The 16,473-nt window shown below is 39.0% G+C and overlaps 1 protein-coding gene across 2 annotated transcripts in view; it reads left to right on the top strand.

The window, feature by feature from the left end:
• Positions 1–16,473, top strand: part of ZSWIM5 (zinc finger SWIM-type containing 5) — a 287,054-nt gene that overhangs the window by 263,870 nt on the left and 6,711 nt on the right. For both annotated transcript variants that reach the window (XR_003679639.2, XM_024119681.3), the window contains exons 12-13: positions 15,401–15,564; positions 16,064–16,145. Coding sequence is in view for 1 of the 2 variants with exons in the window: in XM_024119681.3 (XP_023975449.1) it covers positions 15,401–15,564; positions 16,064–16,145 (246 nt within the window). In the remaining variant the exon portion in view is untranslated. The remainder of the gene's footprint in view (positions 1–15,400; positions 15,565–16,063; positions 16,146–16,473) is intronic.

The raw sequence follows: 16,473 nt of genomic DNA, 5'->3' as shown, positions 1-16,473 counted from the left end.
CATTAGTTGCTTCTCAACACTCTTACCAATCACAGACATCTCTGCTGTTCACTAATATTGTTTGCCTTTTTTGTTTAGATGGTTGTTATTTTGTCAGTTTGAGTTTAATTTCCCTGTAAAAAATGCCCAGAAGGGCTTCCCTGGTGGCGCAGTGGTTGCGAGTCCGCCTGCCGATGCAGGGGACACGGGTTCGTGCCCCGGTCCGGGAGGATCCCACATGCCGCAGAGCGGCTGGGCCCGTGAGCCATGGCCGCTGAGCCTGTGAGTCCGGAGCCTGTGCTCCACAACGGGAGAGGCCACAACAGTGAGAGAACCACGTATCACAAAAAAAAAAAAAAAAAAATGCCCAGAAAATTGCAGATACTCCTGTGGGTAAGAATAAGAAGCAAAGGAAGCATCTGTCATTAACAATAGCACAGAAAACAGAGTTAGTGCAAAGTTTGATCAGGTATGTCTATGAGACATCTTACTAAAGAATAAGGTATGGGAATTAACACCACATATGACTTGAAATAATAGAAGGACAAAGAGTTGAAGTTTTACAGGGACAACAATGACCAGAACTAATGAAGAATAGAAATTGTTCAGAGGGCAAAAAATGAAGATATTGACATGACCATGATTGAATGGATTCAACAATGAAGCAATGTGAATATGCCACTGACTGGTTTGTTGTTCATGAAACAAGCTAGATTATGCCATGGAAGACTGAACCTTTATGGTGAGTATAGACTATCAGAAGATTGGCTGCATGGGACTTCCCTGGCTGTCCAGTGGCTAAGACTCCACATTCCCAATGCAGGGGGGCCAGGTTCGATCCCTGGTCAGGGAACTAGATCCCACATGCGCAACTAAAGATCCCACATGCCGCAACAAAGATCCCTCGTGCTGCAACTAGGACCCAGTGCAGCCAAATACATAAATAAATTTAAAAAAAAAAAGGAGATTGGCTGCAGAAATTTCAGAAGCATCACGGTATAAAATATCTGGACAACTATGATGAAATAGCTTCTTTTCATGAAGAAGATGAAAATTATATTGACAGTTTGTTAAGGTAATTTTTAATGAAAACCTTAGTCTCAAACATGTATATATGGTGGATGAAACAGCTTTGTTCTGTTTTCTTTAAAAAAAAAATTAACAATGATTGATGAGCAAACAAGAGGTTTTAAGGACTCTAAGCACAGGTTGAAAGTTCTGGGATGTGCCAATGCAGCAGACAGGTAAAGCTAGAAAAAGCCAACATCCACAATGGTTCAAAGTCATTCAGGGAATTCTCTGGCAGTCCAGTGGTTAGGACTCCATGCTTTCATTGCCATGGGCCCAGGTTCGATCCCCAGTCAGGGAACTAAGATCACACAAGCCGTGCGACGCAGCCAAAAAAAAAAAAATTGTTCACGATTTATTTGTTAGTATGTAAACAAAAAAGCATGGGTAATCGAAGAGATAATTTCTACCTGGCTTAATAATCTGTACCAATGGCATGAGCTTATTGCAAACAAGCTGGAATGGAAGAAAACGATACTCATTCCTGGACCACTGTTTCACACACATGCCTCATGAACTTCTTGTGACCAAGAAATTTTACTCCCAGGGAAGAGCAAATATAAATATTCATTTGTTTTCATACTAGATACTTGCAGCAGGTAACTCCCAAGTCTTTCTAAGAGAGTTATTGTAGAAGCTTGTTAAGGTATACCTTAATTATGCCATTTACACAGTTGCTGATACTTGATAAATATTTTGCAGAGACTTTGGCTTTTAAAGTGAAGTTGTATATGAAGATATTGAAGGGTTTTGTGTCACTAATGAGAAGATATATAGTGTCATTACTTAACACTAAAAGTTAATAGGCTAAAAGTCTAAAGTCACCAACCTTGCTACTCAAAGTGTGGTCAGCAGACAAGCAGCATAAACATGACTTGGGGGACTTCCCTGGTGGCGCAGTGGTTAAGAATCCGCCTACCAATGCAGGGGACACGGGTTCGAGCCCTGGTCCGGGAAGATCCCACATGCCACGGAGCAATGAAGCCCGTGTGCCACAAGTACTGAGCCTGCGCTCTAGAGCCCGTGAGCCACAACTACTGAGCCCATGTGCCACAGCTACTGAAGCCCGTGCACCTAGAGTCTGTGCTCTGCAACAAGAGAAGCCCGTACAATGAGAAGCCCGCGCACCGCAATGAAGAGTAGCCCCCACTCACCACAACTAGAGAAAGCCTTTGCACAGCAACGAAGACCCAACACAGCCTAAATAAATAAATAAATAAAACATGACTTGGAGGGGCTTCCCTTGTGGCACAATGGTTAGGAATCCACCTGCCAGTGCAGGGGATATGGGTTCGATCCCTGGTCCGGGAAGATAACCACATGCCGCAGAGCAACTAAGCCCACACGCTGCAACTACTGAAGCCCATGCGTTCTAGGGCCCACATGCCACAACTACTGAGCCCGCATGCTGCAACTACTGAAACCCATGTGCCTAGAACCCGTGCTCCGCAACAAGAGAAGCCACTGCAATGAGAAGCCTGCGCACAGCAACAAAGAGTAGCCCCCGGTCGCTGCAACTAGAGAAGGCCCGTGTGCAGCAACAAAGACCCAATGCAGACAAAAAGAAAAAAAAAAAACAAACATGACTTGGAAGCTTGTTAGAAATGCAAATTCCCAGACCCAACTAACTCTAGACCTACTGAGTCAAAATCTCTGTGGGTATAGCCCAAGAATCTTATGCTTTAAAAAATTCTTCAGATGACTTTTATGCCAACTAAGGTTGTAGAAGCACTGAGTTACAACAAGCTGACATCAAAAAAATACTGAATATTATAAGTTATATACCTGTTGTACATTCCTTGCAAGATAGAAGAATTGCTAAAATAGTGTTAACCCAAATAAGCATGAGGCTAGTAATGATGACAATGATGAGATGTAACACAGATGAAAAATAATCTCCATAGACAGTATGGGGGAAATGTATGAGCAGTTAATTGGCCTTGAATAACATGAATTTATCAGTGAAAAAGGGATTATTGCTGCTTACTTAATTGGAAGAGACTGCTTATATAGAAATCTATGTTAATGAGACACATTATCCTAGAAGTACACCTTTTTTAAGGCCATCTATAGTAGTTGCTTCATCATTAAAGAATCTGTATCCTGGCCCATCATTAAATATCCAACTCTAATCTTTGGTGACAATAATAGCAGTGCAGATGAAGCCTTTTGTCCAAGATCCTCAAGAAACCAGATGGAAGAAGTATTTACTGTATGCATATGTACAGATACTTAGCTTGGTTTGAGGTTTAATTGAATGTTTTCCTTAGAAATAAAAGAGTACCAAGTATTTATGGTCTGTATCACACTATTTCATTCATCAGTTTGTTACTGTATCAGAAAACTACAATACTAATTTTGCTATTTATCCTACCTAGTGTGAATATTCATACTTTCACTGCACAAATAGTAATGTGTTTAATTATGGAATGCTGCCTCAGACCTCCTGTATTATATACAATATATGTACAAATTATCTGTATATAACTTAAAAAAATAATGAATTCCAAATGCATTCCAAACCCAGGGGTTTTGAATAAGCAGTTGTGGACCTATACGTACATAAATGGGATACTATGCAGCCATTTAAAAGAACAAGAATCTCTATGTACTGATGTGGAATAATCTCCAAGATATACTGATATATGTAGGGGAAAAATGATGTGTAAATCTGTATATACTATGCTACCATTTGTGGATTTTTTTAAAGGAGAGGAAATAAAGTATTTCCTTGTTATGCATAGAATATCCTGGAAGGTAAAACAAAAACTATTGGTTGTGTACCGAGTTAGAATTGGATGAATGTGGGTCAGAGGTAAGGGGGAGAAAGAATTTTTCATTATTTACCTTTTGTATCTTTTCAACATTGAACCATGTGAATATTTCCAAAATTTTAAATTATAAATGTAAAAAGAAACATCTCAAATTGAAATGCAAAAATTAAAAAAGAATGGGGGTGGGGGAACCCAGAACAGAATATCTGAGAACTGTAAGACAATTACAAAAGATATATTTTGGGTTGGCCAAATAAGATGTTATGGAAAAACCTGAATGAACTTTTTGACCAACCCAATAACATATGCAGTATATTCTGTGATACCCAAAGGAGAAGAAAGAAAAGAGCAGAGGAAATATTTGAAGTAATAATGGCTGAGAATTTTCCAAAATTAGTGACAGAAACCAGAACACAGATCCAGGAAGCTCAGAGAACACCAAGTAGGATGAATACCAAAAAGTTTTCTCCTAGCCATGTCCTATTCAAACTGCAGAAAATCAAAACCCAGGAGAAAATCTTGAAAGAAGACAGAGAACAAGACAACCTTACCTATAGTGAAACAAGGATAAGAATTACATCAACTTCACTTTATAAACCATGCAAGCAAGAGGGAGTAAAGTGAAATATTTTAAATGCTGCAAGAAAAAACCACCAACCTAGAATTCAGTATCCAAATAAATTAGCCTTCAAAAGTAAAGGAGAAATAAAGACTGTCTCAGACAAAGGCTGTAGACAATAAATTGCAAGAAATCATTCACAGGGAAGAAAAATGATATAGAGCTGAAACTCAAATCTTTGTGAAGAAAGGAAGAGTGTTAGAGAAGGAATAAATAAAGGTAAAATAAATCCTTTGGGTTTTTAAAAAAATTCTTAATTGAACTAATAGATAACTGCTTGTTCAAAATAATAATAGCAATGTATTGTGTTACTATAGCTTAAAGATAAATGAAAGCAATGATGTTATAGACAGAGGGAAGAATTGGGAATACTATTATAAGGTACCTTATGAAGTGGTATAGTTATTTGAAAATGAACTTAGATTAGTTGTAAATGTATACTGCCACTCTAGGGCTAACACTAAAGTAATTTTTTGAAGAAACAGAATCATGATAAGAGAAAATTGAATTATGTAAAATGCTCAGTTTAAAACAGAGAAGGCAGAAAAGAGGAAAGTTTGTTTATTTGTTTTTTGGGGTTTTTTTGCGGTACGCGGGCCTCTCACTGTTGTGGCCTCTCCCATTGCGGAGCACAGGCTCCGGACGCACAGGCTCAGCGGCCATGGCTCACGGGCCCAGCCGCTCTGCGGAATGTGGGATCCTCCCGGACTGGGGCAAGAACCCGTGTCCCCTGCATCGGCAGGCAGACTCCCAACCACTGCGCCACCAGGGAAGCCCTGTTTTTTTTTTTAAAAGAAAGAAACAAGTGCAGTGAATAAAAGACAGTTACAAATATGGTAGATATTAATCCAAATATATCAATAATAATTTTAAATGTCTTTTAAATGGTCTAAATACACCAATTAAAAGACAGACTGGAGAACTTATATAGTAAAAATTATTTCAATTTTCTTGATTTATTGTAAGTTTCTTTGTGGTAATAATCCCTCTCAGCATATTTTAATGACATATACCTAGTGACTAATCAACAAACACTAGTCTATAATAGAAACGATGGTTGCCCTACTGAATTTACATGGCTGTCTGTAGGGATACTTATGAAGTATTTATCACCAATGCCACTTGCTAGCAATTACTCAATTTTCCATGTCAGCATAATTTTAATAAATTTTGTATCCCAAAAGAGAATGACTGCTTCCTCCCCCAAGAATTTACAGTAGGATTTTTTGCCTTCTTGTTTATGGGGAAAAAAATGAAAGGAAATTTTGAGATTAAAAAAAAAAAAGACAGACTGGAAAAGAAAAAGTTAATTCCCTGGTGGTCCGGTGGTTAGGACTCCATGCTTCCACTGCAGGGGGCCCAGGTTTGATCCCTGGTTGGGGAACTAAGATCCTGCAAGCCACATGGTTCAGCCGGGTGGGAAAAAAAAAAACAGACAGACTGACAGTGGATTTAAAAAAAAAAAGACCCAACTATATGTTATCTACAAGAAACCCAGTTTAAATATAAAGACACAGATAGAGTGAAAGTAAAGGGAAGGGATCAATGACCTAAATATAAGAGCTAAAGCCATAAATTTCATAAGAGAAAACATAGGAGTAAATCTTTATGACCTTGGATATGGCAATAGAGTCTTAGATTATGATACCAAAAGCATGAGCAGCAAAAGAAAAGAATAAATTGGACCTCATCAAAATTAAAAACTTTTGTTCATCAAAGGACATTATCAAGAAAGTGAAAAGACAACTTAAAGGATGGGAGAAAATATTTATAAATTGTATATCTGATAAGGGCTTAACATACAGAATATATAAAGAACTACAACTCAACAACAAAACGATAAACAACTGAATTTTAAAGTGGGCAAAAGACTTGAAGAGACAGTTCTCCAGAGAAGATACACAAATGGCTTATAAGCACATGAAAAAAAACCTCAACATCATTAGTCATTAGGGAAATGCAAATCAAGACCACAATGAGATACCACTTCACACCCACTAGGATGGCTTTTTTTTGGTCACGCAGCGCAGCCTGTGGGATCTTAGTTCCCGAAGGACTGAACCCAGGTCCCCTTGCAGTGGAAGTGTGGAGTCCTATGGTGAGGATGTGGAGAAATTGAAATCCTTTTACACTGCTGGTGGGAATGTAAAGTGATTCAGCTGCTGTGGAAAATAGTGTGATGATTCCTAAAATTTTTAAATAGAATTAACATATGATCCAGTAATTCCACTCCTAGGTATATGCCCAAAAGAATTGAAAACACGGACTCAAAACAGGTACTTTATATGACAGTGTTCATTGCAGCATTATTCACAATAGCCAAAAGTTGGAAACAACCCTAATGTCCATCAGCATATGAATGGATAAACAAAATATGGCATATACATACAATGGAATATTATTATTAAGTCATTAAAAAGAAATGTTCTGATAACATGCTACAACATGGGTTAACCTTGAAGACATTATGCTAAGTGAAATAATTCAGACACAAAACAAATAATTATCGTATGATTCCACATATAGGTCTAGGATAGGCAACTTAATAAAGATAGAGAGTAGAAGTTACCAGGGGCTAAAGGGAGAAACAATGGTGAGTTACTGCTTAATGAGTACAGAGTTTCTGTTTAAGATGATAAAAATATTTTGGAAATAGATGGTGCTGGTATTTACACAATGAATGATATTTCACAATGGTGAATATGATTAACACCACTCAATTGTACACTTTAAAATAGTTAAAATAGCAAGTTTTATTATATATATATATTTTTTTTACCACAATTAATAGATAGGCAGTGTTAAAACAAGCAAGTACACCCTAAGTACAAACACTGAACAGCACTGGGCTTCATTTATATCCTGTACCTTTAGGCAGATATTTAACTCTTCTGTGACTGAGTTTGTATGCTTTACCTTTCCATATATTTTGAACTAAAAACAGAGGCCAGGGCTTAAACAAATAAACCACACATATGAGGTGTTGTCAACACTCTGGCCCCCACTTTCCATACCTTGGAGACTAACTATCAAACCAGCTGCACTGAAAGCAGGAAGAGTTTGGAAAAGATATTCTCTCAGGAAAGCATGCATACTAGTTGAGGCAGTTTGTTATTTTCATCTTAAAAACTGTTTCTTAACTACAGTGAGATTCCTTCAACAACAACTAAGTAAAGTATGGAGAAAGGTATACCATGTTAACACAAATCAAGAGAAAGCTGGAATGCCTATGTTAATCAAACAAAGCAGACTCCAGTACATGGGAAATTATTAGGGATAAAGAGGGGCATTTCAGGGCTTCCCTGGTGGCACAGTGGTTAAGAATCCACCTGCCAATGCAGGGGACATGGGTTCGAGCCCTGGTCTGGGAAGATCCCACATGCCGCGGAGCAGCTAAGCCTGTGCGCCACAACTACTGAGCCTGAACTCTAGAGCCCGCGAGCCACAACTACTGAAGCCCGTGTGCCTAGAGCCCATGCTCCACAACAAGAGAAGCCACCGCAATGAGAAACCCGCACACCGCAACAAAGAGTAGCCCCCACTCGCCGCAACTAGAGAAAGCCCATGCACAGCAACGAAGACCAATGCAGCCAAAAATTAATTGATTAATTAATTTTTAAAAAGAGGGGTATTACATAGTGATAAACGGGTCAGTTCTCCAAGAAATCATAATAATCCTTAATGTATATGCATCTAACGACAAAGCATCAAAATACATGAGGCAAAAAACTGATAGAACTGCAAGGAGAAATGGACAAATCCACTGAGAATTCACAATACCTCTATCAGTAATTGATAGATCAGGCAGGCAGAAAATCAGTAAGGTATACTTGAACTGAACAGCACCATCAATTAACTGAATCTAATTAACATTGATAAAATACTTCCTCAAACAACAATAGAATACACATTCTTTTCAAGCTCACATGGAACGTTCACCAAGATAGACCACATTCTGCACCATAAAACACATGTCAATAAATTTAGAAGAATAGAAATCATACAAAGTATACTCTCAGGTCACAGTGGAATTAAACTAGAAATTAAGAACAGAAGGATAACTGAAAAAAATCCCCCAAAATATGGAGTTTAAACAACACACTTCTAAGTAACACGTGGATCAAGATGACATCTTGAGAAATTTTTAAATATTTTGAACTAAATGAAAGTTAAAATACAACTAATCAGAAATGTAGGATGCAGTGAAAGCAGTGCTTGGAGGGAAATTTTATAGCGTTAAATGCAAATGTTAGAAAAAGAATATTTGCAACCAATAATCTATTACCTCACACCTGTTAGAATGGCTATTATCAAAATGATAAGAGATGTGGAGTGCACTGTTGGTGGGAATGTAAATTGGTATAGCCACTCTGGAAAACAGTATAGAGGTTTCTCAAAAAATTAAAAAATAGAAATACCATGTATCGTCCAGCAATCCCACATCTGGGCATATATCCAAAGGAAATGAAATCACTATCTCAAAGAGATATCTGCACTCCCATGTTAATTGCATTGCAGCATTATTCACAATAGCCAAGATTTGGAAACAACGTGTCTGTTGACAGATGAATGGATAAAGAAAATGTAGTATGTATACAGACATGTACATACACATATACATACACAATGGAATATTATTCAAACATAAAAAGGGGGCTTCCCTGGTGGTGCAGTGGTTGAGAGTCCGCCTGCCAATGCGGGGGACACGGGTTTGTGCCCCGGTCTGGGAGGATCCCACATGCCGCGGAGCGGCTGGGCCCGTGAGCCATGGCCGCTGAGCCTGTGCATCCGGAGCCTGTGCTCCGCAACGGGAGAGGCCACAGCGGTGAGAGGCCTGCGTACCGCAAAAAAAATAATAATAAAATAAAAAATAAAAAGGAAATCCAGTCATTTGCAACTTTGAGGACATTATGCTAAGTGAAATAAGTCAGAGAAAGACAACTGTATGATCTCACATATGTGAGAATCTAAAAAAAGCTGAACTATAGAAACAGTAGATTGGTGGTTGACGGGGTAGAGGATGCGGTGATGTTGGTCAAAGGATACAGACATCCAATTATATGAATAAGTTCTGGGGATCTAATATGGTGACTATAGTTAACTGTATTGTATACTTGAAATTTGCTAAAAGAGTAGATCTTAAATGTTCTTGCCTCAAAGAAAAAAAGAAAAAGGTAACTGTGAGGTGATGAATATGTTAACTAACCTTATTGTGGTAATCATTTGCAATAAATATATCAAGTCACATTATACACCTTAAACCTAACACAATATTATATGTCAATTATGTCTCAATAAAGGTGAGGGGGAATAAAATAAAATAAGCTTCCACCTTAGAAAACTAGAGAAAGAAGAGCAAAGCTGGCAGAAAAAAAAAAAAAGATAATAAAAATTAGAGCAGAAATCAATGAAACTGGAAATAGGAAAACATGAGAAAATCAAAGAAAGCAAAAGCTGGTTCTTTCTAAAGATCAATAAAACTGATAAACTTCTAGCCAGGCTAGCCAAAAAACAAACAAATTTAAAAAGATGACATAAATTACTAATATGTTAAATGAAAAGAGGGGCCATCATTATCGATCCATGGATGTTAAAAGGATAATGAAGGAATATTATGAAAAACCATATTCTCTAAAATTTGATATCTTAGATGATAAAACGGACCAATTCCTTGAAAAACACAATCTACCAAAACTCACACATGGAGAAATAAATAATAAATAAATAAATCTAGGCCTATATCTGTTAAAGAAATTGAATCAGTAATCTTCCAAACAGCAATCACTTGGCCCAGATGATTTCACTGGTGAGTTCTATCAAATACTTGAAAAAAATGATACCAACTCTCTGCAGTCTCTTCCAGAAAATAGAAGCAGAGAGAACACTTCCTAACTCATCCTACGAGGCCAGCATTACCTAATACCAAAACCAGATAAAGACAGTACAAAAAAGGAGAACTACAGACTAACATCACTCATGGACATAAATGCAAAAAATCCTCAACAAAATATTAGCAAACTGAATCCAACGAAGTGTGAAAAGAATTATACACCATGACCAAGTGGGATTTACTCCAGGAATGCAAGGCTGATTCAGCACTTGAAAATCAATTAATGTAATCCATCACATCCACCGGCTAAAGAAGAAAGATCATATGATTATACTAATAGACACAGGAAAAAAACATTAACAAAGGCCAACACCTATTCCTGATTTAAAACAAAACAAAACAAAACCTCTCAGCAAATTAGGAACAGAGGAGAACTGATTCAACTTTATAAAGAACATCTAGAAAGAACCTCCAGCTACCATCATACTTAATGGAGAGAACATAGATGCTTTCCCCTGAAGATCAGAAATAAGACAAGAATGTCACCTCTCACTACTCCCATTCAATATTATACGGGAAGTCCTAGCTAATGCAATAAGACAAGAAAGGAAAGAAAAGATATATAGGTTGGAAAGGAAGAAATAAAACTGTCTTTGTTTGCAGATGACTTGATTGTCTATGTTAAATCCCAAAGAATCAAGAACAAACTGGAACTAATGACTGACTATGGTAAGGTTGCAGGATACAAGGGTAATATACAAAAGTCAATTTCCTATATACCAGCAATGAACAGTTGGAATTTTAAGTTAAAAACCACAATACCATTTACATTAGGACCCCTCAAAAAAGTACTAACAAAAATCTAACACAATATGTACAAGATCTATATGAGGAAAACAATAAAACTTTGAGGAAAGAAATCAAAGAAGATCTAAATGAATAGATATTCCATGTCCATAAATAGGAAGACTCAATACTGTTATTATGTCAGTGCTTCCTAACTTGATCTATAAATTCAGTAGTACAGTCTCAACCAAAATCCTAGCATTTTATTTTGTGGATATCGATAAACTCTCTTTATATGGGAAAGCAAAAGACCTAGAATAGCCAATACAATATTGAAGAACAAAGTTGGAGAACTAACACCATCTGACTTCAAGACAATATAAAGCTACAGTAATCAAATAGTGTGGTATTGGCAAAAGAACAGACAAATAGTTCAATGGAACAGAATATAGTGCTCTGAAATAGACCCACACAAATATAGTCAACTGATCTTTGACAGAGGAGAAAAGGACAGTCTTTTCAACAAATGGTACTGGAAGAACTGTACATCCACATTTTAAAAAATGAATATAGACACTGACCTTACACCTTTCACAAAAATTAATTCAAAATGTATCAGACATAAAGGTAAAACACAAAATTATAAAACTTCTAGAAGATAACACAGGAGAAAATCTAGGTGACCTTGGGTTTGGCAATAACTTTTTTTTTGGCCACGCCGTGCAGCTTGTGGGATCTTAGTTCCAGGACCAGGGATCAAACCTGGGCCCCCTGCAGTGGAAGCGTGGAGTACTAACCACTGGACTGCCAGGGAATTCCCAGCAATAACTTTTTAGATACAACACAAAAATTACAATCCATGAAAGAAAACATTGATAAGTAGGGCGTCATTAAAGTTTAAAACTTATGTGAAAAACACTGAAAAGACAAGCCACAGACTGGGAGAAAATATTTGCAAAACAATATCTGATAAAGGACTTGTATCCCAAATACACAAATAACTTTTAAAACTCAACAATAAGGAAAACAAACAACTGAATTTTAAAATGCACTAAAGACCTGAACTGATGCCTTACCAAACAAGATATACAGATGGCAAACAAGCATATAAAAAGATATTCAGCATGATATGTCATTTGGGGAATGCAAATTAAAACAAAAGCTAGATACCACTACATACCTATTAGAATGGCTAGAATCCAAAACACTGACAACACCGAACACTAGTGAGGATGTAGAGCAGCAGGGACTCATTCATTCCTGGTGGGAATGCAAAAGGTCCAGCCACTTTGGAAGACAGTTTGGCAGTTTTTTTTACAAAGCTGCACATAGTCTAACCATATGATCCAGCAATCATGTTCCTAAGTATTTACCCAAATGAGTTGGAAACTTATGTCCACACAAAAACCAGCACACAAATGTTTATAGCAGCTTTATTTGTAATTGCCAAAAACTGGAAGCAACCAAGATGCCCTGCAGTAGGTGAATGGATAAACAAACTGAGGTAGATCCATACAATGGGATATTATTTACCAATAAAAAGAAATGAGCTACCCTTCAATAAATGGTGCTGGGAAAACTGAAGAGCTACATGTAAAAGAATGAAATTAGAACATTCTCTAACCTATATACAAAAATAAACTCAAAATGAATCAAAGACCTAAATGTAAGACCAGAAACCATAAAACTCCTTGAAGAAAACACTCTGACATAAATCATAGCAATGTTTTTTTGGATCTGTATCCTAAAGCAAAGGAAATAAAAGTAAAAATAGGGGCTTCCCTGGTGGCACAGTGGTTGAGAGTCCGCCTGCTGATGCAGGGGACACGGGTTCGTGCCCCAGTCGGGGAGGATCCCACATGCCGTGGAGCGGCTGGGCCCTTGAGCCATGGCCACTGAGCCTGTGCGTCTGGAGCCTGTGCTCTGCAACGGGAGAGGCCACAACAGTGAGAGGCCCGCGTACCGCAAAAAAAAAAAAAAAGTAAAAATAAACAAATGGGACCTAATTAAACTTAATGCTTTTTGCACAGCAAAAGAAACCATCAACAAAATGAAAAGATAACCTACTGAATGGGCGAAAATACTTGCAAATAATATGACCACTAAGGGGTTAAATCCAAAATATATAAACAGCTCGTATAACCTAACATCAAAAAAACAAAACAGGGGCTTCCCTGGTGGCGCAGTGGTTGAGAATCCGCCTGCCGATGCAGGGGACACGGGTTCGTGCCCCGGTTCGGGAAGATCCCACATGCCGCGAGCGGCTGGGCCCGTGAGCCATGGCCGTTGTGCCTGTGCGTCCGGTGCCTGTGCTCCGCAATGGGAGAGGCCACAACAGTGAGAGGCCCGCGTACCCCAAAAAACAAAACAAAACAAAAAACCTGATTAAAAGATGGGCAGAAGACCTGAACAGACATTTTTCCAAATGTCTATTTGGAATGCTCAACAGGCACATAAAAAGATGCTCAATATCATTAATCATCAGAGAAATGCAAATTAAAACCACAATGAGATAATCACCTCACACCTGTCAGAATGGCTGTCCTCAAAAAAAACACAAATAACAAAGGTTGGCGAGGATGTGGAAAAAAGGGAACCCTCGTACACTGTTGGTGGAAATGTAACTTGGTGCAGCCACTGTGGAAAATGATATGGAGAGTTCTCAGAAAACTAAATATAGAAATACGATATGACCCAGCAATTCCACTCCTGGGTATATATCCAAAAAATATTAAAACACTAATTCAAAAAGATACATGTACCCCAGTGTTCATAGCAGCATCATTTACAATAGCCAAGAAATGGAAGCAACCTAAGTGTCCATCAACAGATGAATGGATGAAGAAGAGATGGTACACCACCTAGAGGGGTGGGATAGGGAGGGTGGGAGGGAGACGCAAGAGGGAGGGGATATGGGGATATATGTATATGTATAGCTGATTCACTTTGTTACACAGCTGAAACTAACACAACAATGTAAAGCAATTATACTCCAATAAAGATGTTTAAAAAAAAGGAAGAGATGGTATAGATAGATATACAATGGAATACTGCTCAGCCATAAAAAAGAACAAAATTTTGCCATTTGCAACAACATGGATGGACTTGGAGGGTGTTCTGCTAGGTAAATTAAGTCAGACAGAGAAAGACAAATATTGTATGATAGCACTTTTATGTGAAATCTTAAAAAATACAACAAACTAGTGAATATAACAGAAAAGAAACAGACTCACAGATATAGAGACCAAACTTGTGGGGAATTCCCTGGTGGTCCAGTGGTTAGGACTCCGTGCTGTCACTGACAAGGGCCCAGGTTCAATCCTTGGTCAGGGAACTAAGATCCCATGAGCCGCGCGGTGCGGCCAAAAAAAAAACAAAGTCTATTAAATGTTTTAATTGTTTTTAAAGATGATAGAAGAAAAAAAGGTAATCTCTCAATCCTGACACCCAAAGATAACTACTACTACTAAGACAGTGTTATAATAAATATTCCCAGGTATTTCCTGTTCATATATGTGTGCACACACATGCTGTACACACACAGACTGCTACTTATCTTTTTTATATAAAAGTAGAATCATAGAATATTAACTATACACAAATTTTTTATAATTCCCCCAACAACCTTAAAAGGTTATTGTTTCCATTACTTCCATGAAGTAACTGATCTGGTAAACGGCTGAACTAGGTTCACTTCCCAATGTATTTTACTCGAAAGTCTGTATACTCTTACCACTGCACCTCTTGGTAAAACATAAGACCTACTTTTTGTTCTATCTTTACTTCACATTTTACCCCCTCGGAAGATACACCAATCTTTCATATACCCTACTGCCATTATACAGTGACCTTCACATCATATGGTACACATGGCATTCCTGCAATGTATTCCTTAACTCTGTGCACTCATACTTGCCTACTGGATAGGAAGTGGTGGCCCAGCTCCTTTTTGCTCCAGGGAGCTGTACTGAGGAACGAACTATGGGACTGGCATACTTTTTTGGCAATAATGTGGCTTCCTTCTCCAGTATAAGTAGCTCTCAAAATTCAGGTGTTCGAGAAAATGACTTCTGGGACCTAAAGATCCTGAGGGAAAAGAGCGTGAGGGGTAGAGGCAGATGAAAAGGTGGAGAGAGGTGAATTCATGTGGGTGCCTGGGGAAGGAAGGAGCCTCCAGTGGGTTCAGTGGAGACAGAGCTTGACCACCCAGAAGAGATGGTGGCCTTCAGAAGCACTCAGTGCATTGATAGCCGCCAGTTCAACCAGTACCTGTTGTGATCAGCTGACTGTTCAGGGAAGCTTTAAAGAAGACCTTGTCCCTGCCCCTTCTCTCGGCACCTGTAGGAGACACTCTGAGGCTCCGCACAATCCTGGAAGCAATACAGAAGCACATTCATTCTTCCTCCCTCATCTTCAAACTGGCCCAAGATGCATTCAAGATTGCTACACCCACGGACAGTAATACAGACAGCACCCTGCTCAACGTGGCCCTGGAGCTGGGGTTACAGGTATGGAGGACAAGTGGGCCATCCCCACTTTAGACTTCTGGCCTAGTGACAACTGGTAGAAGATAAGATCCCACGGGGACTGGAGTGGGCATGGGCCAGGACTGGTTCTTTCTCTGTCCCCAGGACACAGCTTCTAGGCTAGACACAAGGTAAGGACTCAACATTGGCCTCTGTTTTGAAGTTAAGGCCAGTTAAGCAGTGTAGCCTTAGGCTCCACAGGGTCCCCGTCTTCTCCCTACCCCACCCCCATTCCTCCAAGTCAAGCAAGGTGTGGTAATAAGGGCTTTATTCATTACAGGTCATCAGAGGAGTGTTCTATCTGATTGGTAGCAGGGGTAGGGCAGAAATTAAACAAACCCATCTGTAGTTATCAGGGGAGAGATGGCTGTTTAAGACACCAATAAATACTTGTTGCATAAATGAACAGCAAGGGGGAGTGGGGAGGGGGAGGTTATAGCAGTTATGCTTAGCCAACTGGGAAGGCTGCTTTTTTGCCCAGGTGATGAGGATGACCTTATCAACCCTTAACTGGAGGCGCCGGGAGATGGTGCGGTGGTTGGTGACATGTGCTACAGAAGTGGGTGAGTCTCCCAGCTCCCTGTACCCCCAGGGGAAAGGATTCCTAGGCCCTACTCTTGGGACAGGACGACGAATCTTTAGAGCTGTCATATTCCTATTACTGATGGCTAGGAAAGGATGAGGCTGCTGGTAGGAGAAGATGGCCTCTGTTCAGCCTGACCAAACTCTGCCCTCACTGCTTGGACCATACCCTGATGTCAGCAGCACTTTGACCCTCTGATCAGTGACATTCTGAGAGAGTGAATTTTCAGCCACAAGTACTCAAGTGCAGCCTTGGGAGGTAGTTGGCCCAGTGGTTTGGTCCCAGTCCCTGTCCATGATTCTGAGAAA

The sequence above is a fragment of the Physeter macrocephalus genome, chromosome 4 (genome assembly GCF_002837175.3).
Source record: "Physeter macrocephalus isolate SW-GA chromosome 4, ASM283717v5, whole genome shotgun sequence".
NCBI lineage: Eukaryota > Metazoa > Chordata > Mammalia > Artiodactyla > Physeteridae > Physeter > Physeter macrocephalus.
The sequence above is the reverse complement of the archived record's forward strand: the minus strand, read 5'-3'. Positions and strand labels throughout refer to the sequence as shown.